The following is a 25,891-nucleotide window of genomic DNA, read 5'->3' on the forward strand; positions in this document are numbered from 1 at the left end:
GTTATGCCACAACAAACAAACACTGCTCAGTGAAAAAATAAGGTTCTACTATCTATCTATTCATCTATTCTGGCAAGCTTCTTGCATTTCCTAGCTTATTCAACAACTTAACGCATTAAATTAACTCTGCCAACATCTTAGCAGTTCCCAGGTGACTTAAAATTTGACCATGAACAGTTAAAGTTGTATTCAATCAAGCTAAGCTGTTCAGCGATCAAAGGCATCCTAGAATTTGCAAAAGGATAGTTTGCATATTACTTTAAAAGATAAAAGCATCATCGCTGGATCCAGAATCTCTATTCACAGATTTTAAAGCCAAACAGGGGACCAGCAGGTGGCCTCTTGCCTGACAGAACATACAAGTGCCTATATGAACTTGATATATTCCAGATGAACGACTGTAAACCGTTTGGAAAGACACCTATTTTTATTGTAGAAATGTAGAGTTAGAACTGACCCCAAGAAATCCAGGACCATCCTCCTGCCCTGAGACAGGACAAATACTGCATTTTCACACAGATTCCCCAAATATAATACCCACCTTGTTTTTGAAAGGCAGAACAAAGAAAAGAAGATTTTCTTTTTTCTAAAGTTATTGCTGCACAGAGCGGGGGCAGAACCTCATCGTCAGCTGACTCACCCTCCCTTTCCTGCATAACTGAAGATGATTCCCCGGCTGCTGATGAACACTGGTCTCCATGGGTGGATCTATGACTCTGAAAAGAGCTCAAGTGTTCGAGTCAGAAAGGCTGTGAAACAGACCAGAAGCAGCTAGCAGACAGCAAAACTCCCCTAAGAAAGGTTAGCTTTAGTGGAACATCAAGACCATTAAAAAGAAGAAACGGTTGTTAACACCCCTGGAGTGAGGAGCAATGAGCAATTAAGTCAACTCTCCCCATCAGCTGCCTCAGTAGTGGTACCACAGCTGCTGCACCGTGAAACAGGAATCAAATCGGGTTGCTTCTTTCCTGGGCAGAAAGTCATTTTCCACACTTAATGCATACATCACAATTTTGGGAGGCTGATTTATAGTGGTGGGAGGTGGAGACGTCCAATGTTGCATGCAAAAAAATACAGCATTAGAAGAACATATCCAATATGTTTGTGTGTCTGCTGAAAAAACTCCAACGAGGGAAATTCTACATTTTTTCTAGGCAAACTGCCATACTGCCTTTCCCAAAACTAACCCAAGTTCTCTCTGCTGCAGATTTCTTCTCATACTACAAGGTAGACATCAAGAAAAAGTGATCATCTTCTTTGTAAGATTTTATCTACCAAGAAAAAAAACCAAACTAGTGGGACACACAAGTCTTCCTTTCTAAACTAAGCAAACCCAGCCTTCAACCTTTTCCTCACAGGTCATGTTTTCCAAGCCTCCTAGTCTTGTTGCTTTTCTTGGGACTCTCTCCAGTTTGTCCATATCTTTCTAGAGGTGAGATGCCCAAAACTGGCACAGCATACTGGCTGAAGCCTCATCAACACCAAGTAGAGTGGAAATTACTTTTTGTAACTTATATGCAACACTCTTAATGCATCTGAAAATATTTGCCCTCATTATGCAAAACACATTACAATGCTGGTTCTTTAGCTGTGATTCATTAAAACCCACAGATTATTTCCTGTAGTTCTGTAAATTTGATTTCTCCTTCTGTCACATAATACTTGGCTCTCATCTGTGTTGAAATTTTACACTGAGATGCAGTGCACGTGACTGAACATCCACTATGTCCCCTGGTTAGTTTTTCCAAAGATTAATTACCCTTACTCAAAATCTATGTTTCCAATTTGAATGTTTATAGCAGTGATTCCCAAATGGTGCATCACAGCATGCCACTGCCACAAAAGAGTGACGGAGGTATGCCACAAAAAACCCGTCTGAAGAGATAAATGCTCTCCATCCCCATCCAGCACCTGCCCCAGTGCTCCGAGCAGCACTCTGCTGGAGAGAGAGAGAGACAGCGCAAGCTCCTGCTTAAAGATCCTAAATCAGTGTTCACAATCATAAGTATAACATATAACTAAAATTTGAGCATCCAAATTTCTTTCCCTAGATTCAGTTATTAACCAGATGATTTTTTATACAATTCACTTTTGTCAAAGAAGCAATAGTTAAAAGAGTTGGTACCAGATTTCTTCTACACATGACACTGCACTTTCAAGCTACTTTAATTTTAAAATAAAAAAAACAGAGAACTCTACTTGAACATAAAAGAAAAGAAGGAAGTACCAAGGCTAAGAATATGTACAATAAAACAGTGGCTCTCACTTTTTTTTGTACTAGGACCCATCTGTAAACATTGATGGCTAGTCCCAACGCAGTGCTCCTCATTCCTGACCCGCTGCCCCCAGCCTCCCAGTGTGTGGGGCAGGGCTTGGGTATGTGGGGCAGGGGGGTCTTCAAGCAGCCCCTTGCAGGCTGGAACTCTGCCAGCATGCAAGGGAAAAAGCCATGGTTTCCCATGTTTTTCTCCTTTAAAGGAGAATCCATTTTTTTAATTTGTTAATCCATTTTTTAAGTTAGTTCGCAACCCTTTCATACATTCTTGAGACCGACTTTTGGGTCGCAACCCACGGGTTGAGAAACACAGCAATAAGAAACATCCAGATGAAAGAGCATTTAATATGATATAAATACATTTTAAATTGCTGAAACATTAGATTATGTGAAAATCCTTCAATTCTAGAGAATATGCCACAAATATATTACCATGATGCACTTATCATGGAACTAGTCCTCCAAAGCCTCCTAATACTAGTAAGTTGGCTCTCCATTTCTTATAATGTGGGAAAAGTCCCCTTCAAACCAAAGACAAAAAAAAGCATAAATGCCAAGTTCAGCCTCAAGAAGTCAAGATGTTATCACAGAGTAAGTTTCCATGTTATTTTCCAATGCATTCTCACATTGTTTCTGCCAAGACAATATACTTACAAATAATCATAAATTAACCTTAATTAGGAACTAAATTTTGATAGATCAGTTGTCTGATCTAGTTTATTCTTCCAGAGACAAATTTAACAAAGATTATGGTACATGCCTGGAAAGCCATTTTCATATCAACTGACTTCATTACTGCAAATGAAAAACACCAACTTTTTAAACAAAGAAAAAACAGCAGATCCCAGTGGCTAGTGAGTTACAACAACTGTTAGGAATATAAACTCAGTGCAATACATTTGCATTTAATTAAACCAATATAATCAGTGACAGATACTTACCAATGCACACATCTATCTTGCCTTTGATAGCAGCTTCATGCAGAGGAGTGTAGTTCCAATTGTCTCTGGCATTTGGATCTGCCCCTTGACACAGTAACAGGCTAACCACCTCAGCATGACCAAAGGAGCAAGCATTATGAAGGGGTATTAGCCCTCCATCGTCACGTGCATGAACATTGGCTCCAGTCTGCAGCAAGTGTTCTACCACATCCTTTCTTCCAAAACCTGTAAAAGCAGGAACATACCTCTATTAAAACTGCCTGGCAACAATTTGGGATTCAATATCAAGTGGGCTAAGAAATGGGTATTAGAAATAAGGAACAATTACTTATCACTCCATCTTAACCCCTCCCCCCCAAACCCTCCCCAAAAACCCCTGCTTCTCAATCATTTGGCCATAAATAAAGATGACCTGTAAAGATAAAAATAATACATTTTTTATTTGAAAGATACGCTTACACTGACAATACACTGAGGTAGTCAGCAGCAGGTCTCTAAGACCTACACACTGCCACAGACTGCTCTGGTAACAGGTTCTGCAGTTTTTACTGCCTTTTTTGGTCCATTTTGAGAGGTCCTTGTAGTTTAATGATTAGCTGAATTAGGCCATCTTATCTTTTATCTTTCCAAATCAGGAAAAGGAGCATTTTAAATTCCGTTCTTTTAGATGGGTCCCTGATCTTAAGCAAGGCCAAAGTCAATACATTTTTACCATAACTGAATCTTTAAGCAAAGATTCCAGCTTAAATACAAATAGCACACATACAACTGCTTACATTATTTTCTTCTGTATGAGCTAGTAAATAGAGAGTTTGGTTCTATGACCTTCCAAGAGAACCCAAAGGACAACCCCACTCTTTTTTCAAATCCCATGAATGTTCAAATCCCTCTTCAGACAGCACAACTTACAAAATACAACTTGACTGAAACAACACTGACTGTGGTCTAGTTATTGTTCGACAAAAGAAAAGATGCACTGGGAGGGCCTCCCCTACATATTTATGTTAAGAAAACCAAGTAGGCAGTGGGATGAGAACCTGGTACTATATAAAAATGCCAAATAGACAAGTATGAAGGACAGATTGCTTATTTTAGCAAGGAAAATTGCATACTATAGATAGAGTAAAAATGTCAAACATCTGACAATAAGAGAATTTTAAGACAGCACAAATAATTCCTCAATAAGAGCATAAGACAAATGTTTCAGTGCTTCACAAATCCCTTTAAACATATGGAAGACAATTTTTAAAAGAGATTATTTTCATGAAAGCACAACTTTGCTGTGTTTTTGGAAAAAAAATTGAATATAATGACCGCTGAAGTTAAACTACCCTAAAGCTACAGCAGCTGAATGGAATAGACATCTGTCTTAACTGTGAATACTATTCAACTTTACTAGTACAAAAACTATTGCACAGAAGCCAAAATTACGCAATAGATTAAAAGCTGCACTAACTAGAAATTGTGAAATAGCATTCCTACATCACAGAATCTCTCAAACTAGAGCCTTCCTGATTCATTTAAAAATCGACTACACAAAAGTGAGAAAAGATTTATCATCATCATAAAAGATATAATATCAAAGCTTAAGAGGATTACTGGAAAGAAGCTGTCATGGGTTCAACTAGCTAAAGGAATGGGATGAACTCCATTGTCAGTCTCATATAATGAAGGAGGGCAGCATTGTATTGCTTGTACAGCTTATACAATCCACTGTATTCTTCAGAGTTGGAAATTTCCACGTGGCAGGTACCATCTCCTGCTGTATAGCACTTAAAACAAGTATTATGCCATTTTGGAGCAAGACAGGAATGCAACCATCTGCAGTAATAATACATATCCAGACACTGGTAGGTAAAGCACTTAACTGATGCAACTTGGTCAGTACTACAATTTAACAAGGGGAACATCTGAACTGCAACAGTAACCCCTACCTTCTTAGGCAGACACTATCTATTCAGAACAAATATGTATATATATGGTCCAAATTTGGAGGTGTTTTAAGCCAAGGGTAAGTTACCTAGTTCGAGTATAAGTTAGAACCTGGGCTTCACTATAATCCAAGCTAGAACCCACCCATTTTGCAACCTAAACCCCAAAAGATCTCAAGCAGAGTCAGATATGGATTAATGGACTGTAAATACTTTTTTACTCTTCATTGGGCCTTAAGTATTCTTTTTAAAATCCTGCTTCCAGTATTAAAAAAAATCTTACACTGACAGAACTGGAAACAAGCAAGCCAAAAGCTGGAACTATGAAAGAGAGGCTTTTTATTTATAGTGGCAAAGGTATGACTTAAAGAGATTTTTTTTTCCTTAACTGAACTGTCAGCAAGGCCAATGCTGCTGTATATCACTGCAGCTGCTCACCTCCTGACCTAAACTTTTACTATCAGTTAAACTAAATTAAGGGAATGTCATGATGTAAATTTTCTAATAGGAAGAGAATTTAAAGAGACAGAACAACAGCTGAAGGATATTTGGAGCTACAGCAAAACTAACAATACTCTAGCAGAGCTAGAAAGAAGCTAAACCTTCATGCTGCTTCCTTCGTTCACGTATGTCATCTACTTGACTGTGATATGGAAATATGGCAGCATGAGAATCATAAAACAACGACTTTAATTTAAAATATCCAATAACTAAGTGCTTTATAACCTTTTGATTTTACAGATGTAAGTATATCCACTGCTGCAGGTGATTTAGCATTTCAATGTTTATATGGTAACAAAAAATTTGGAAGCGTACTGTTTCTTAAATAAACAAATGCACAAGAACCAGCAGTTATGCTTCTGGAGTCAGGAGGTACAGAAAGATGCACGTTTACTTTTGTGGGGCCAGACAACCCTCAGCATTCAGCACTATTTACATGCACTTTCAAGGTTTTGCATAGTTGTGGTAGGTCTCTTTCAGTTCTAATTGAAGTAGGCATGTTTTCCTCTATTTAAATTTGCTCAGTGAGGGCACTTTTACCGCGGGGGGGGGGGGGGGGCGCCTCTAATTAGAGTGGCTCCAAGAGAAACACCGCATCATCTTGTGCATCAGTGCCCAAGTTCTTCAAAATGGCAACAGGGGTGCTTGAACTAAAGGTTGTTCCACAAGTTTTAATTCAAGTGCCCCGCCGCTACTTTGAAGAGCTGGATGCTGATGCACAAGACACTGGGAGGCTGCTGGAGCGCAGTAATTACCACGCTCCGGCAGACTAATTAATTGAGTCTGTTCTGACACACTAATTACAGAGCATTGGAGCAGGTTCTGCGCTTGTGTACACGCATCCCTGAAGCTGAAACAAACTTTTAGGAGCAGTATCAGATAAGCCTCAGAGACTGGCACTCCTAAAAAGTTTGAAGACAGATATGCTGTCAACCCCAGGAGAGATGTGCAGAAAACTCAATACAAATCAGAAAAAGTAACTATTGCACAACTGCTTCCCAATGAAGCTTTGAAAAAGCAAAATACTCCATATCGTAGATAACGCTACAACAGGGATCACCAGGTTGAAGCAGCATGATGCTTTCAAGGATTTCTGAAATGCTTAGAAGTGTTTCACTTCCACTCTAATGCATCCTTATAAGAGCCCTTCTGGTCTCAGATGCCAAATACCTATTCTGTGATAAGATTAGAAATAAAAAATAATAAGAATGCACTGATAAACATTTTCTTGACTGATACCGATAGCCGATGGTTAAACAACCATATCGGCCGATGCTGATCCAATAACTGATATTTAGTAATAGTGCAAGGCATTTTAAACTACTGACATAAATAACCCCGTTTGGTTGTTTTGCATTTATCACACATACACGCCACGTGACTACTCCAGCCCGCAATGAGGAAGGTGGTGGCCGCCTTATTCCCATGCACGTTACCCCCTCGCCTACAGCTCCTACCTGCAACCCTGCTCCCCGCACAGCCCATGTTGCCATCCCAGCAAGGCAGGACAGACCTTCATGCAGACAGCAAGACCAAGTGCATTTGGAGCCCCAGGGTACCCTTGGCTATCGGATTGGGCCTGGTCAGCTGAGCTCCCATGGCCACTGGGCAGAAGCAGCTTTTGCAAAGACGACCATTGCCCAGGCAAAGCAGAATGTCCCTTGCGCGGCACCTTACCCTGCCCATGCACAGCCCAACATCTCTGTAGCAGCCCCAGTGCTCAGGCCCCTGGGCGTTGCCATGGCAACAGCCAGTAACGATCCCTTTGTGGTGAGCATGGTGCCCTGCAACTGCACCTCAGCACCCCCTACCCCTCCTGCTGCTTCCCAGGATCTGCAGTCTGCCGTGGGCTAGGGCCAGCAGTGGGGCGCGAGCACTGGACTACTTTCACTAGGGTGCTCCAGACACACGGTGATAATTATTTGGCTACAACAACAAAAAAGCCAATAACGTCATTTTTCCTTTTATCAGTGCTGATCCAATAGCCAACTGGTATATCGGTACACCCCTAAAAAATAAGATCGCAAACTGAGTTTGTGGTTTAATAATAAAAGTACCTTTTAAAATAATGGGAATCACCAAAAAGAAGGTCAGAATATGGCCAAGAGGCTCTTTGTATCTATCCTGCTAAGAAGGCAGGTTAAATATTTCTCTTCCAGCTATACCCATCTCCACACTCCCCTCACTCAAAATTGTAAGCCATATATTGGAGCCTTCCTTCAGCGTACACATGCACACCTGTAGAAACTGGGGCTTTTTCTGGCACCCAATTTAACAAATGACATCAAGTGAAGAAATCTGACAAATTAATTGAGATTAATAAAACTGCCTGACAATGTCAAAGTCATTTTATACCAAGACTAAGAGACATGTCATGTATTTCACTTGAAATCCTTTTTTGACACGTGAAGCATACTTCTTTTTGGACAACCAAATTAGGTGTTTCGTACCTCCAAACAGAGAGCTGACAATTTTAATATACTGAGCCTGGGACAAAGGCTTTTATTCAAAGACTTTAATTCAAAGTCCTGCACAAATGCCAAGAAATTCACCCCTCCACAAGATGCTAATCAAGGATATTTAAAAGGCGCATCCTGCTATAAACACTCCCTGGCCTCCAGACAGACAACCACAAGCTTTCACCCCCTGCAGAACCACACAACCCATACCCACACTGGCATACTGGTTGCACTAGTTTGGTGCTAAGACTTATTGGTGTATATCTATGAGTACCGCCTTGCTAACTTTGGCCATTTACCACACAGAGATATAGTCAGCATGTTAGTCTGAAGCCAAGTAGAAGATGGGTAGATATATCTAACACAAGTTTTTGTGGGCTGTAGCTTACTTCCTCGGATGCTGTGAAAGGACATGCAGAAAACAGAGCATAAGAAGGATTTACAGTAAAGTCATCCCAGGTTCCAGGCCACAAGTGTTCATAATAGATGAACACATTTAGCTGAGGCTCTTCTAAATCTCCTAGAATGGACAAGGCAAGATATTTCTAGTACGGAGAAGACATTTAATTATGCTATATAATATGTTAGTAAGAGCTCACCAAGAATACTGAGGACAGTTCCAGTTCTTTATGTTAAAAAGATGGATTCAAAGCCAAACTGAGAAGGACTACTAGGACTGTTAAGGGAATGAGGCACTTGTCTTATGAGGAGGAAGGGGGTAGGAAAAAAAAGTTTGGCTGGTTTAACCTGGTAAAATGAAAGCTAAAGGACACATGATTTCTACAAACAGAAAAGGGAAAGATGCCAGGGACAAAAAAAGCCGTATTAAACTTATCATTGGACCAATACAGTCAGTCAATAGATATAAACTTCCAATTAATAAGTTTAGGCTGGAAAGGCAATTATCTGTTTTTAAACCATCAAGAGCAAGGCCTCAGAAATACCCTTTAATAGGAACAATTGGAACAAATAATTTGAAGCTTAATGTAGTGAACTGCCAGAACTGAAGACTGAATTTAATGACCCAGTTTGTTCCTTCCAGTCTCATGTTGCAAAAACTTACTTAGCTTCCAGAACACTAGCTGTTCTCACACACATTTATTTTTATTATAAAATACATAAACAAATTCAGATACAAATATTTGCAGAAGCATTTCAAAGAAAAAAAGCCCTACAGGTTTCACTGACCACGAAAGTGGGTATCTGATGTGTATCAGCTCTTTTTACTACCCATTACAAAGGCTGATACTATTCCAGGCCATGGACTGACTCCTAACTCATGCATGTCTGAAGTGTCCAGCAGTTTAGGTTGTCCAGCAGCACAGGATGTGACAATGCCTGGTGGTAATGGCGTAAGAGTGAGGACTGCAGCCTAGAGGTAATCAGGACAACTAGTTGCTAAAATAGCTCCTTCTCCTGTGCTTAAGTCTTAATTCACCCATCATCTGGTGGTGTTCAAATGCAAAAACATCTTCTGCATCCTCTTGTGCACTGCCCTCTGTACAACTTACTTTCCTTTCCTCTCCGGTAAAACAAATACTCAACTGTCTTTATCTGCTATGTGATACAAAGTGTCATCAAGCCTTTTTCCCCTTCCTGAGTAATGTAGTATAGGGCTAAGCAACTTATCTACTACAGGCTGCACCAGTGGGGTCTGCACTAATACCACCCACCCACCCACCCACACTGTACCCATATGGCTGCAACCTCCCCCTCCCCCTTCTTGTGCAGTGGCACACTGGCTCCCAGGGCATGGGCAGGCAGAAGCCAGAGGAGCCCAAAGACTCTGACTGTTGCTGCAGCTGAAGTGACGGGGAGTGGCAGCCTGGCTGCGCAGCTGGACAATCCTGCAACAGCAGTCTATTGAATAGCACAAGCACTGGTAGGAAAGCCAAGTCTGGGCTCATGATTCCTTTATTTCCACACTGTGACCACTTTTCACATATTGTATTTTCTATGAAAATTGTGCTTTTCAGGCACCTATAAAAGATTATATATATATATATATATTTTATTACCCCCAACATTATGCTACTTTTTAAAAATTATGAGAACAGCATTCTGAACAAAATGGAAAAGCACAGCTCACTGTCTAAGTGTTCTGTCATGATGTTAAGCAAAGCAGAAAAATATCAAGTGTTATCCCACTTCATTACTTTGTAGAGTAATGAACCTAGCTTTTGGTAGAATATGAGCATTTGGAAATAGACACACATCTTATTAAGAAGATAAATGATCTTATAAAGGTTTAGATGGCAAGGGTAGTTCAGACAAAAGTGAAACTGTCTTCTCTTCTCAGTTCTATGCATATTTTGGGCAAGGCTGTCCTCACATCAATACAATTCCATTGAATTTACTGGAATGCCTCCCAACTTACAACAGTGTAACAAAGATAATTAAATCCACTGACTCAAACTAAGTGCACTAGCTTTGTTACATCTAAATAGATGTACAACATACATCAAATCAGTGCAGCTTACAAGCGTTAGTAGTAGTGAAGGTTGCAAGTTTCATAAAAAAGATTTTGTCTTAGTTCTGTGATTTTCTCTCATTTCTCTTCCTACCTCAAACACTAAAAACAATTGTTTAGTACAAGGTAATGCAATTTAACAGCAAAATGAGTTACAGACCACAAATAAAAATATTGGAGAATTTCACAGAAAAATTAATTTCCTAGTTAGTACAGCCCATACAATACAAATACTACAGGAAGATAAGAGCTGAGATTTAACAGTAAAGTCTGACAACTGTATCTTGTCTTTTTACACTCTGGGTGAAGTGTGTGGGGGAAAAGGAGGAAAGACCTCTCTCACAGGCTCTGACCTTGCAAGAGAGAGTCCATGGGCTTTTCAGAGTCTGCTTTTGTGGATTACTTTGTAGAGTCAGGACTCCGACTTCAGAAACATATTTCCACCTCAGCCAGAACAGTACTTGCTGCCTTCAAATATTACTGTAAAAAAAAAGCTAGAACGGACATACAACTATTTCAAAACTACAAAAATGGCTGCTTCGGGAACTCATAATTCTTTTCTGAAAAAGACAGCAACTCAATATCAGTTAACAAAATTTGCTTTAAAAAAAAAAGCAAAATCCATTTTACTCATCTTATTTATGGCATATACAATCAGTTTGTTTTATAATTAATCCAGTGACAACCTAATAGACCTTCCCACCCCACCCATCACAGACAGGACAGACAGGACAGACAGGACAGACAGGACAGACAGGACAGACAGGACAGACAGGACAGACTTCAAATCAGAGAGGGTTGAGGTCACCAGTTGCCATTTACTTAGAATTTTCAAATGACTTTTCAGTATTTGTTGGTCTGAAGGTAAAGAACCCAGTTTCCCCTACATATTCCTTAAGACCAAAAGTACTTCCTCTAAAGGGTTTTTCTCCCTTCCCACATTACTCTGTTCAGCTAGTCCTAAGCAGAGGAGAAAGACAACAAGAGATGCGCCTTAACATACAGCTGGTTCACCTTAACACAACTGTTCTCAAAATAGTGATCACAAACCCCACTAATTCAACTGGAAAACTAGGGCTCATATAGGAAACAGAGGTGCACCGATACATCAGTCTGATATCAGATTGGCACTGATATAAAGAAAATTGGCTGTATCAGAAATCGGCCCCATGTAGCCGATAAAGCACAGCACGTAGGCGGTGAGGAGTGCAGCCCGGCAGCTTGAAGAGCAGTATCCAGCTGGTAAGTTTGGTGTGGTGGAAAAGGAGGGGGCAGATATAAGCCCCCGCGGTGAGGGAGGAGTGGGACTGGGGCAAGTGCTGCCCAGCTGGGACAGGGCAAGCGTAGGACAGAGGCACAGCTTATCTGGGGAGCACGGGGGGGGAACAGCTCCTGCTTCCGCACACTGTTCATACAGGAGCCGCTCATTCAGCAGCTCCCACAGCTACTCCCGCTGCTCATTCAGAAGGTCATGGGGGGAAGGGGAGCATGTGCCCACCGATCTGCGCAGAGCGGGGCAGTCTGGGGCCAGGGCGGGTGGTGGCAGCACTAGAAGGGGGGTTGTGGGGACTACAGCAAGTTTTGGGATGGCTGCAGCCCCTACCCCAGCCCCCTCCCAGCACCACCGCTGAACACCCCAAGTGCAGCCTGGCCCACCAGGAACAGCCCGGCCACCCCATCCCGCGCAGGTCTGGGAGCACAACCCCTCCCCCCCGCCCACCGAGTGGTACGCAGCAGCATGAGTTGCCCCCACCCCAACAAGCCACAGCTCTGTCCCGCACCCTCCTTGCCCTGGCTGGGTAGTGGTTGCCCCAGCCCCACTCCTCCCTCACTTCAGGGGCCTTGATCTGCCCACCCCCCCACGCCCCTCCCACCACACCAAACTTACCAGCTGGACACTGCTCTTCAAGCTGCCGGACTGGTATCAGAAATCAGATCAGTATCGGCCTATATGCCTCCGTACAAATCAGCTATCGGTATCAGCCCCCAAAATCTCTATCGGTGCCCTCCTAATAGGAAATGAGGTCACCAGGAGGAGAAGATTGGCAACTGCTACCTTAAGACATGAAATGGGGGTAAGAATAAGATGAAATCGTAGGAAGTTACTATGAAAATTTACCACCCCAGACTCAAGGACTACTCACCCTTCTTTATCACAGTAACAATTAAGTCTAATATGATGGGGCCATTAAAAGACACACTGAGAACAATGAGGCAGACTCCTAGATAGGCAGCAAGAATGACTTGCTTCTAAACCCCATTATTTGACCACAGTCATATACTACCAAGTGTTTCAGGAAGCCAAAAATGTCCCAATACAGATAGCAGCCTAACTTTCTGATTGCATCATGATGCCATCCTCTTGCAAGGGCAGGAGTGAGGGCCTTGTGCCCCCACATCCTGGAGGACACATGCATGACTCGCTCTTTCCTCCCCATAGTGCAGATTCCCATTACATTTAAAATAGGAGGAGGACCCCTTCCTATATTCCTTGAAAAGCCTCTGTATACTGCTGGGTGTGGTACACCTATTGACCATCTACTGCAACTGCAGACAGCTCTATTCAGCAGGATAGTAATAGTATTTCTACACTGAAGTCCCAGTGTGTCCTGGCAGAGATGCTCCCAACTCACATACAAATGAAAAAAGCACAGCTACTCAAAGTGCATCCATCTACACAGCATGTTCAAATATACCAGATACCAAGGTGATCAAAAGCATCTTGGAGAAGGACACTCATGGAGCAGCTTTGCCACTTTGGGCACTTATGCACATGCAGGGAACCTGCTCTGACACACAGAACAGACTCGACTGAATCTGCTGGAGCACCTAAGTTGACATACTCTGGCAGCCTCGCACAGCGCATGCATCAGCGGTGCAGCACACCTCTGTGCTGATATAATGGTGGCAGTGCACTCTGAACTAAAAAACATTCAATGTGCTTTATTTGAAAGCGCATCACTGCCATTTTTTCCACCACAGAGGCATGCTGTGCTGCTGATACACATGACATGTGGACACTTTTAATTAGTGCAGCTTGCTAATTAAAGGTGCCTGGCACTGCACTGGAAACGTGTAAAAATGCCCTTTATTTCTAGATTTGAAAAGCTAGTTGAATGTGCTCAGGAGGATTGCTATCATGACAAAGACACAGAACAAACTTCCCTAAAAAGAATTCTCAGATGCTCGTGGCTACTCCCAAGAGTCTACTGAATTTGCTTCAAAGATTGCCTGCCTCCTCCCTCTCTATATGGTCTAAGTACAGACGCTCAAAAACCTAAGGTAGAATTGATTAAGTTGCATAATTTTCCATAAGCAGCACAGTTTAGCTTGGTAGTAAACAGAACACACATTCATCTTTTAGTGTGGAGGCAAATCTTAGACCAGGTTCTGCCATTTTTAAACCAGCCTGTGCGCTGAACTTCTATTCTTTATGGATATAGACTGATTTTCGATTACTTATACCAGTAAAAGTGTAATATCTGTACCTGGCCTACATAACTCACAGTCTACAAAGAAGTCTTGGGAGTGAAACAACAGTGTGACTGATAACACTCAAATGACCACATTCTTCAAGTGTAGCGGTTAAAAACAGAACAAACAGAACAGCTGCTGGTCAACTGAAATACAAGAGACCATAACTGAGGTAATTTATTAATGTCTCATTTATGAAGAATAAGGAAAACCAAAATACTTTTGGTGGAACCCCCCCTCCCCACCCCGACATGTTAAATTTCTGATGACACTGAATGAAATGCAAGGTCTGTTCTTCAGAAACCCTAGACACCAGTGAAAGGGAGCCCAGAAGCAGCCCTAGTTCTCCCAGGACTGTGACTCCATTCCTGCAACCCTAGCCAGAACTGAGAGGCCAGATACAGAGGCTCAGAGCAGAGGCTGGCAATCTTTTGCCACCACAGGCTGCTGCTTATGCCCTAGGCCCTACTGCAGGCCACAGCCCTGCACCCTAAAGCAATCAGATGCTGTGAGGGGAATAAACAGAAAAAATCCCCTGGGGATTCTCCTCCTCTGCTGCTGTAGCAGGAGTGCGTTGCCAATTCCCTGAGCTACCACACCAGATCAAGCCCACACACCACGAGTGGGCAAAATACAGCCCACAGGCCAGATTCGGCCTGCCAAGAGATTTTATCCAGCCTGCAACAGGTCCCTCAGCCCTGCCCAACCCAAACTTGGGGGCAGCCCAGGCCGTGGCATATGCAGTCAGTCCTACCAACCCTGCCACACAATAGGGCTGGGGCAGCGTGGCAGTCAGACTACACTTTCCAGCAGTGGCGGCTCCTCCTTCCAGCTGCCACTGCCAGTGTTGCCACCAACACCAGACACAGCCCCATTGCCCACGCACCCTGACCCGACTGCCCCACACCCACTGCCAGGAGTGCTGTACGAAGCAGGTAAGTGGGAGTCTCCATGGAGACCAGCCTTGGACCCCCATGGGCAGGGTGTGCTCAGCCAGGCAGATGGGAAGGGGCCATGAGCAGGCATGGAGCAACATCTTGGAGCGGGACAGGCAGGCGGGGCTGGGGCCAGGATCACAGGGCAGCAAAGTGTGGGGCTGGGGCCCAGGGAAAAGCCACGATCAGCCCTGCACGACAGACCACAACCGGCCCAATCCAGGAAGGGGGTGGAGCATACTCCTGTGACCCAGCCCCAGCACAGGAACATGTGGGCAGCCCCAGTACAGCATGGCTGCGGAGCAACATGGCCTGGCAGCGTGGGGCAGCCCTGATGGATTGTGACCAGATTAGGCCACACAGCCAGGCTCTGCCCCAGACCCCAGCCCTGGATCTACGCTGTCACTGCCCCACAATCCTGGTCCCAATCCCAGCACCAGATGCTGCTCCCTGCCCTGTTTTGGTGAACTGTTGTGGGGAAGAGGTGGGGCAGGGACCTGGGGAGGATGCTGACCCAGCCACCAACAGCTCACCAAAACTCCTTAAGTGGCCCTCCAGCCCAAATAATTGCCCAGCCCTGCCATAGATCATACATTGCCAGCCCCAGTCATAAAGATATGTTCGTTAACTGACCACACTGCTTTCCATCCTTTCCTCCTCCTTTGTGCAGAGCAGAGCACTGGGAGGAATACTGAGGACACAGAGGCCCCTTTTCATGCTGTAGCTCACTGTCCACATGTAACCTATAACTATCAAAGTATTTATAGCACTACAAATAAAGCCAGAGTACATAGCACACAACACACCAATAAAATAGAGAAAAACTTTTTTTTCATGATAGTTGTCCAGCTCCTGTTTTAGACTGACTGCAATCAAACAGCTAGGAGGGAAGGGACTGTTTCCATCACAATTTCCTCTTTTTGACATTCTCCTTCTACTTCATCTTTCGATGAAGATACAGAACAGATAATGAAAGTGAAACTAATTCTATTTCTTCATTTAATAAGAATTTTAAAAAGATTTTGGAAAAAGTTTTGATGTTCAAGAAGCACCAAATGTTTGATTAAAAAAACTATACGCATGCACACAACACACATGCAAAAACCAAAAATGTATCTGTTCATGTTCGCTAGAGAGATGTCAAAAATACAACTTTGGACATAGTCATAAAGCCTTGGTGCTTGTATATTTCACACACCTCTCACAGAAATGGCATCAACTTTAGGAAGCTGCAAATAGGAAGCAGTTTGTAGAAAGTCATCTTCTGATTTCACATCTGGCTTCTCGCAGAAGCAGAAGATGTGAATGAAAAAAAAATGCTGGCAGTCTTATTATGAAAGCTCCTTGCATGTCACCAGTGTCTCATGGATGAAGCAATTTGCACAATGATGGCATTAACTTCATGGTAATGACTCCAGAAATATGCATTCTAATGCACAAGTGAGCTCTCAGATCAATTAAAAAAATTAATAATGAGTTTACAGAAAGTCATTTTGGTCATGACTAGCAACATAGCCAATATAAAAGCTGCTTGGGCTTCATGGATAAAGGAGTATCCACACACACTGTTATTCGTATGCTGCCTATATTATGTAGCTCATCATAGGTGATGCTGAAGATATGACAACTCTGTCATCATGTATGAGAACCAGTTTTTTCAAGGAAGTACTAAAAAATGCTGAAAAATGAATGCGACTACAACAGTCAATTACATCCACACTGAGCAAGACTTGTCTTAATCACCTTCTATTACCTCTCCCAAAGACCTTCAAATATACAAGGCGGCATGTAAGCCAAGTGCTGCTGAAAGTGGTTATGGGTTGTTCTTACAAGTAATCCATGAAAAATTCATTTCACTGCCTGAACCCATAGCTCAAATCTGTCCCAGATATCACCAGTGATGGTTCAGTATTTTCAAAGATCAGTTCTTGACAAGGAAGGATCATGGCCTTAGCATTACACTACCTAGAACTGTCTCCTTAAAAACTAGAAAAGAACAAAATATCCTAAAGAGGGGGAAATGCTGCTTATCTTTGTAATCTATGCTTCCATTACATTTCTGATCGACTACTCAGATTCACCTTGTGACCTTAGAGCAGTTTTTGCAAGTATTAAGAAGATATAGAAGCAAAATTTCTGGCAGACATGGCTAATTAAAAAGCCAGAAGCAACCTGTTTAACCAAAAAGAAGCCAGTGCAACCTCAGAACTGAAGAACTCTGCTGCTGACTGTATCAATTTGAGATCAGAGAAGAAACTGGCAAATGAAGAGCTGAATCAAAACATATAAAAGTAAGGCAATATCTGCAGGCAAGGTTCTTTGAGTGATATCTTTTATTAGACCAACTGAGTAGCTGGAAAAAAAATTTAGGCAAGCTTTCGGGCACAGTCACCCTTCCTCAGGCATAGGGAGTGTCTACTGGTCTGAGACTCCAAGGAATGAGAAAACCTAAAAGTGTAACAGGATGTCAGTGAGAATGTAAATAGGTAGAAATTAGGAAGGCAAAAGGTAAAACAGGTAATGGAAGGGGAAGCAGGCACCAGAAAAAAAGGCCAAAGGGAGATAGCAGTGATAAAATACAAGGTAGAAAGAAGCTGTCAGTGACAAAGGAATTAGTAGATCAGGAAAACAGGAAAGAGGGATGCAGAAAGTGTGACAGGATGTCAGTGAAAATGTAAATAGGTAGAAATTAGAAAAACCCAAAGGTAGAACAGGGAAGAGAGGGAGAAGAAAGCAGGGGGAAATGGGCCAAAGTGAAACACTACAGTGATAACAGTACAAGCCTGCTTCGCATACCTACAAGAACGAGATTACAACTCAGTACAGACCTCAGGATATCACTAAATGTATATACTTCATTCTCACACACAACTTCACTTTCAACAGCCAACACATCCTCCAGACCATGAGCATAGCTATGGGAACCAAAATGGGCCCACGATATGCCAATTTCTTTATGGCCCACCTAGAAGACGACTTCCTCAAGAATTGCACCATCAAACCCTTACTATACCCAAGATGCACAGATGACATCTTCATCATTTGGACCAAAACCCGGCAGTCTCCAATTGATTTCCACCAAAAATTCAACAATCATTACCCCTCCATCAGACTATCCCTTGAATACTCTGACACCAGCATTTCCATTTTGGACACCACGATCAATATCCAAGTTGGTAAAATTCAAACCACCATATATAAGAAACCCATGGACCAACACACAGTACATATATCCACAGAACCAGCAGTCACTCTAAATACACCAAGAAAGCTGTAATTTACAGCCAACCTCTCTAGTACCATCGAATCTGCAGCAAGGAAAATACCCGTGATTGCTACCTCACAAATCTGAAAAGGGCCTTCAGCCAACGAGGACACTCCTCCAGAGAGATGGATTGCACTTTTGAAAGAGCCACCCAGATACCACGCGAAGATTTGCTGTAGTACAAAAAGAAAACCCCCACAAATCACCCTTCCCTGGAACCTACACAGAAAATCCTCACACAATTGCAACCCAAACTAGAAGATGACCCCATTCTCAAAGAGATCTTCCCAGAACCACCCATCATAGCCTTTAAACAAGCACCGAACCTTAACAACCCCACCACCAGAAGCAAACTCTCTATGACCCAAACCATACCCAATGGATCCAGACCATACCAGGACAAGAAATGCAAAACCTGCCAAACCATCTCCACCATCCCCACAATAACTACACCCCCCACAAAAGAACTATCACCAGCCCTGGATCTCACACCTACACCTCCAGGAATGTTAGATACATCTCATCCAGTGCACCAAATGCCCTGATGGAAAATATGTAGAAGAAACCAAACAACAACTGCTCACCAGAATGAATGCACACTGAAAATCTATCAAAGACAAAAATACCCAACTACCTGTGGGTGCACACTTCTCTCAGGACAATCACTCCCTCTCTGATCTCTCAGTTCTAATCTTCAAAAGAAACTTAAAACACACCTTTCATAGACAAGCCTACGAACTTCACTTCATAAATCTACTGGAAACAAAAAATCATGGGCTCAATATAGACATTGGCTGTATGATGCATTACAACCTGCCTGACATCTGATTCATCAGGTACATGCCTGACCTGACCTCTTACATTCTTCTTTTCCCCCCAACCTTTTCTCCCCTCCTCCCCTACTTTTCTGCCTTGTCTTCCTGATTTCTGACCATTTCCTTTTTCTTTAAGAGCCTTTCTTTTTTACCTTGTACTATTGTCACTGTAGTGTTTCCCTTTGGCCTTTTCTCCCCTCTTCTTTCTTCCCCTCATCCCTGTTTTACCATTTCATTTTTCTAATTTCTACCTATTCACATTTTCACTGACATCCTGTTACACTTTTAGCTTCTCTCATTCCTTGGAGTCTCAGACCAGCAGAGACTCCCTATGCCTGAAGAAGGGTGACTGCACCTGAAGACTTGCCTAAATTTTTTTCCCCAGCTATTCAGTTGGTCTAATAAAAATATCACTCAAAGAACCTTACCTTAGACCAACACAGCTACAACCAAAAACCCAGGAAATATCTGTACATTTGAAATGAACACTGATAAGAACTGAAACCAGTGAAAAGAGAAGGCAAAGCAAAATGCTTAAGAGTAATTTCAATTAAAAAGAATTTTCCCCATTATGATTGTTACTTTTGTTTAAATTTAACGTTTAATGAAAACTCAAGTTACAAAAATTTCCACATCTTAAACGTTAACCTAATATTGCTAAAAGTTATAATTCTTTATTTTTTAGAATATGATTTAATTATATTTCACCATTTCCTGAGTTAAATTACTTAAAAACAGGCAAGGTTACTTGGGTAGATGTGATACCTTTTATTAGACCAACTAAGTAGTTGCCACAAGGTTGACAAATCAACCATCAGGATTACTTAAAAAATGCTGACTCCGGCAGGCTCAGAGCATTAGTAGGGGAGGCGATGCGGGATGGGGGAATGGGGTGCATGAAGAGCAGTTATTGCTCAAGGATACGATTCTAGAAGCACAAAAGAAAACTATTCCTGCAAAGAGGAAAGGTAGCAGAAGGGCTGGCAACCCCTCCTGGCTTAATGGGGACATTGCAGTCCTCTTAAAAAAGAAAAAAGAAGTATACACACGGTGGAAGCTAGGGTAGGAATGGTCCTCAAGAAGGACTATACGATAGTGGCCAGCACTTGTAGGGAAATGATTAGGAAAGCCAAAGCAGTGACCGAGTTTAGATTAGCCACGGGAGTCAAGGACAATAAGAAGTCCTTCTTTAGGTACATAGTCAGTAGAAGGAAAACAAATGGAAGTGTGGGACCCCTGCTTAACATCTTGGGACAGCTGGTAACCGATATTCAGGAAAAAAAACTGAACAGCTGAATGCCCATTTTCCTTTGGTATTTCACCAAACCAAGGGGAAAGACAAGTGAGATAAGGATCACAAGGGGCATGCCGGGAATGACAGGCTCCCCACTGTGGATGCTGAGTGGGTGCAATACCAACTAGAGAAGTTAGACATTTATACGTCACCAGGACCAGATGGCCTCCATCCGAGTGCTGAAGGAGCTGGCTGAAGTCATCGCAAAACCCCAGCAAAGCTCTTTCAGAATTCATGGCACACAGGGGAAATCCCTGATGACTGGAACAGGGCCAACGTTGTGCCCATCTTCAAGAAGAGGAAGAAGGAGGACCCAGGCAATTACAGGCCAATCAGTCTAACCTCTATCCAAGGGAAAATCCTGGAAAAGCTCATTAACAAAATCTGTGCACGATATGCTCATGGAAGGTAAGATTCTGAATGACAGCCAGAATGGCTTTTGTCATGGGTAGGTCTAGTCTTACCAATGTCATCTTCTGTGACCAGGGCTCTCACCACCTGGACATGGGAGACAAGGCAGACGTTATATACCTAGACTTCCAAAAGGCTTTTGATCTAGAATCCCACGATATCCTTGTGGGAAAATTGGAAGATCGTGGCCTCGGCTGTTCAACAATTCAGTGGGTGGGAAATTGGCTACAGGGTAGGACCAAGAGAGGGAATGGATCTGTGTTGTCCTGTAGTGTCCAGTAGTGGCCAGTAGTGTCCCTCAAGCATCCGAGCTTGGACTGGTGCTTCTCAACATTATCAGCGATTACGATGGGGGAGTGAAAAGCTTGCTGGCCAAGTTCATGGATGACACCAAGTTATGGGGCAGTGTGGTCATGTCAGAAGATAAGTTGCAGATACAGGTGGACCTGGACAGGCTCGAGAGTTGGGCAAATGAGAACCAAATGAAGTTTAACACTTAGATTTCATAGACATAAGAGCTGGAAGGGACCTCGGAAGATCACCGAGTCCAGCCCCCTATCCCAGGGGCAGGAAGTCAGCTGGGGTTAAAGGATCCCAGCAAGATAAAACATCCAAATATCTCTTAAGAGTCTAGAGTAGGTGCTCGCACCACATCTGGGGGCAGTCTGCTCCAGGCCTTGGGGGCTCCGGACAGTAAAGAAGTTTTTCCTTATGTCCAACCTGAAATGGTCTTAGAGGAGTTTGTGACCGTTTGACCTTGTCATCTCTTGGGGCACTCTGGTGAACAGGCATTCCCCCAAGATCCTGATGTACACCCTTTATATACTTACAGGCAGCCACCAGGTCCTCCCTGAGCCTGCACTTTTCCAGGTTGAAGAGTCCCATAGTTCTCGGCCTTTCATCAGAAGGCCTGATTTCCTGCCCTCTGATCATGCATGTGGCTCTCCTCTGGACTCTCTCAAGCTTCCCCACATCCTTCCTAAATTGTAGAGCCCAGAATTGGATGAAGTACTCCAGCAGCAGCCTCAACAAGGCCAAGTACAGCGGGAGGATGATATCCTGGGATTTGCTTGAGAAGCATCTATGGATGCACGCCAGAGTATTGCTCACTTTACCAGCTGTGACATCGCGTTGGTGGCTCATATTCATCTTGTGGTCAATCATGACCCCCAAGTCCCTTTTGGCCATGGTGCTAGCAAGTGTAGCATTGCCGATCTTACTGTGGGTTTTTCTTCCCAAGGTGGAGTACCTTACATTTTCAGTGTTGAACGCCATCAGGTTTTCTTCCAACCATTTTCTGAGCCTGTCAAGGTTGACCTAGATCATTATGCTGTCCTCAGGTGTAGACACTTTACCCCAAAGTTTGGCGTCATCGGCAAACCTGGCCAGTCCACTTCTGATACCAATGTCCACATCATTAATAAAGATGTTAAAGAATCTAGACCCAAGGACGGAACTTTGGGGGACCCCAGTGGTCAAGGTGCACCACGATGATTTACTTACATCAACTACCACTCTCTGGGTCCGACCGCGGAGCCAATTCCCCAGCCAGCGGACTGTGATGTAGCCAAGGCCACAGTTGGTCAGTTTTTCTATAAAATGATCATGAGATACCAGATTGAAGGCTTTTTTCAAATCAAGATATAGGACATCAATCACCTGGATAAGGGAGAAGAGATATGTCACCTGGTCGTAGAAGGAAATGAGATTGGTCAGGCAAGACCTACCCGCAACAAGCCCATGCTGGTTATCCCTCAGGATGCTACCATCAGTCAGTTTGTCATGATGATCTGCAACGTCCCTTCCAGCCCCTAACCATCCATAAATCTAGGAAAAAAGGTTATTTGCAAGCTTTCAGGGGCAATCACCCTTCTTCAGGCATAGGGAGTCTCTGCTGTTCTGAGACTCCAAGGAATGAAAGAATCTAAAAGTGTGACAGGAGGTCAGTGAGAATGTAAATAGGTAGAAATTAGGAAAACAGAAGGTAGAGGAGGGAAGGAAGGAGGAAAAGAAAGGCAAGTAAGGGAGACGCTACTGTAGTAGTTAAAGCTTTTGTGCTTTTTTCTCCTATTTTTTTAATAAAAATAAATCTCCCTTTCTCCTCCTTACCCTACCTCTGCAAGATTAGCTGCTCAGTGCTTTTTGGATAACCCAGTAAGAAGAATGTAGAGAAGACCCAAGAAAATACCAATAGCTTAAAAATTTCTTTACTTTCTGAAGAAGCCTCTGATCCACAGATTCTTTTATGGAAAAAAGTTCCCAGCTATTTCTGAAACTCCTGGAATTAATAGGAGGACCAGAGACAAGCATACAGAATTTGATCCTAATCATCCATTTTAGTAACCTACTTTTCATCACCTTAGAGTTTAAGGTCCTTTCCAAATGTATATAGGATGTGAAACATGGTCAAACAGAGAGAAGTGAATATCTAGAACAGGGGTGAGCAGTTACTTGGACTAGAGGCTCCCTCAGGGAGTTTCAGTAAGCTGCTACGGGCCTGGTACAATAGATCCTATTCACTCCCACTTCATCCACCACACACCCACTGCTAGAGGTGGCCAGATGGAGCAGGTAGGGAGAGGTCTCCATGGAGATCAGACCAGGACACCCCCCCCCCCCCCCACACACAGACAGGTAGGGAGCCACATCCAGGAGCAGAACAGGCAGGCAGGGCTGGGACTGCAGGGCAGCAACAGTGCAGGGCCTGGAGTAGAGCCATTATCCACTCCTCATGCATCCCTGCAAGAGACACCAATTCCACGGGCAGGGACGTGCCAGGAGCGGATCATAGTAATGCCCCAGGCCCCAACCCCGCCCACCCATCCTGCTCCTGGATGTCATTCCCCACCCACCCACATGCAGCCCCATTCCATCCTCCTGGCCGAGCATGCCTTGCTCATAGGGGTCCAGTACCCCAGCAGTGGGTACAGGGCAGACTGGCAGCAGCAGCCAGGTAAAGTGAGCTGCTGCAGAAGCTGCCGGGAAGCTGAGTCCAGCTACCACAGCAAGACCAGCTGCACATGCCACAGCCCAGGCTGCCCCCCACACCTGTCCCAGGTAGGGCCAAGGGACCTGTCATGGGCTGGATACAATTCCTTGGCAGTCCAGATCCAGCCCACAGACTGTATTTTGCCCACCCCTGATCTAGAAGGTGCCCTTATAAGCTTACAAGAATCTGAGCACTTGATTTGTGCACCCTGCATACAATTCCCATGTTGTCAAGTTACCATGCATTGGCTTTTAATTTCCCATAATAGAACAAGCTATGGAAAAGTGACTTTGGACTTACATCATTAACTAGTCACAATGAAAGAGAAATTTATTGTCACTTCTCCACAGAAGTTAGTTTGGGCACTATAATCCCCCTTGTTGATCTGAAGTTGGTCTCTAACAAATTCTTCCCATCTGAATCCAGTTAGAGTTCAATAAATCCTTCGAAAAACCTCTCCTGTCATTAGATATGTAACAGGGTTTAATTCCCACACAACAACCAACAAAGTCTTCCCCAAACATCAATAAGATACGACAGAACTGACTAGATTTACCATTTAGCCCAAATAAGGCTCTAGAAACTGGATTTTCAGTATCCAAAGCATATATCCTCACTGCTACAACCACTTTACTGGATACATACTACCTAGCTTTCTATATCGCCGGGTAACTACTTATGCAGACAATCACAAAAGGAAGAGCCTGAGTAGATACAGCACTCTCACATGTTTATTATGTTGTGAGAATAACCATAGCTAGATACTAATTATACCATATAAGTTACTCAAAATGAAAGTCACAGCCACAAAATGTATGTATGCAGAAAGGGTAAAAGATTTCTTAAGTCTGCATAATATTTAGAAATTTTCACCTACAAAATGAAAGGTAACCCCCCTCTCCCCACCTCCGTTTACACTCTTAGTGGAGTTCAAATCTGCTCTTAAAAGGAGGAAAAAAAAGAAAAAGAAAGAGGAAAGCCTGTTCTCCCATGCATTACTGTCAAGTCCACTAAGATTTTGCTTCAGAAATTCATTACGTTGGCACTGGTACAGATACGACATTTTTAATTCATTAATCAATTCTTAGACACACTGTCAAGCTAACAGTTACAGTCTAATGACCTTAGCTGACAGGGTTTCCATTGAGAAATTATTTTTATTAGATGCGATGACTACTTTACCAAGAGCTTGGTAAGCCTTTAAGTTCAAGTGTTTTGGCTTCCAAAATATATTCTTTTCAATGGAGCCAGCAAAATCCCTGCATACGATAATGCTTTTGATAAAATTATAGTCCATCCTCCTTAATTCTTCTTTTTTTCCCCAGGGTTGGCAAAAACTAACTTTGCTTAATTTTGACCAGACCAGTTATTTAACCGCCTTAAAAAATGAAAGCTATCAAGCAGACATTCTTAAAAAGATCTCCAAAACTTCTACAACAGTAGTCCTCATTAAAAAAAAAATACTTCAATCCAAGAGGTGTTACACCTGCAGTGTTGCATCATCTGCTTCAGTCAAAAGAACTTTCTCAAATTTTAGTTTAATCCATAATGAGCTAAGAAACACCTTAAAATAAAGAAAACAACCAAACCTGTAATGTGAAATAAAATCCTTAATACAAGTTGGGTGGAAGAGAGAGATTCTGAATCAGAATACTAAAAGGGAAGTGTAAAGTACAATGATTTCTTTTCTGTTTGCTTACTCTTCACAGGTTAAATATTATTTAGTACCACAGGCAAGGTTTTTTAAGTTATGTTCAGTTTTTACCTTTCATTAAAAACTAATTTAATTTTCACTTGCTTTGTTTTGAATGCGTGTACAGTCCGGTACTAATTAGTAGTTAGGAAGCCTGTGTATTAGTTCAAATACGATACATTATTTTCGTGTTTGAGACAGCATTTCTTTTTAAAAAATCATGCCTATTACCTATAAAGAATTTTATCTTCTTTTCCCAATTTGTGTTTTCAAGAATGTCTTGCACAGACTTGATTGAAACACACTGCAATACATCACTTACATATTTTTATCAATGGCTAGCCTAATTAGGAAAGTGTCATTAAAATTATTTCTGCCTCTCCCCACAAGAAACCAGTAGTCAAAACTCAATTAAATCCAAAATGGTGTAAATCTGTT

At 42.7% G+C, this 25,891-nt stretch overlaps 1 protein-coding gene across 1 annotated transcript in view; it reads right to left on the reverse strand.

Annotated features, from left to right (window-relative positions):
• Positions 1–25,891, reverse strand: part of TNKS (tankyrase) — a 255,631-nt gene that overhangs the window by 216,619 nt on the left and 13,121 nt on the right. The window contains exon 2 of the mRNA XM_059722215.1: positions 3,217–3,441. Coding sequence (XP_059578198.1) covers positions 3,217–3,441 — 225 coding nt within the window. The remainder of the gene's footprint in view (positions 1–3,216; positions 3,442–25,891) is intronic.

This window comes from Alligator mississippiensis, chromosome 2 (genome assembly GCF_030867095.1).
Source record: "Alligator mississippiensis isolate rAllMis1 chromosome 2, rAllMis1, whole genome shotgun sequence".
NCBI lineage: Eukaryota > Metazoa > Chordata > Crocodylia > Alligatoridae > Alligator > Alligator mississippiensis.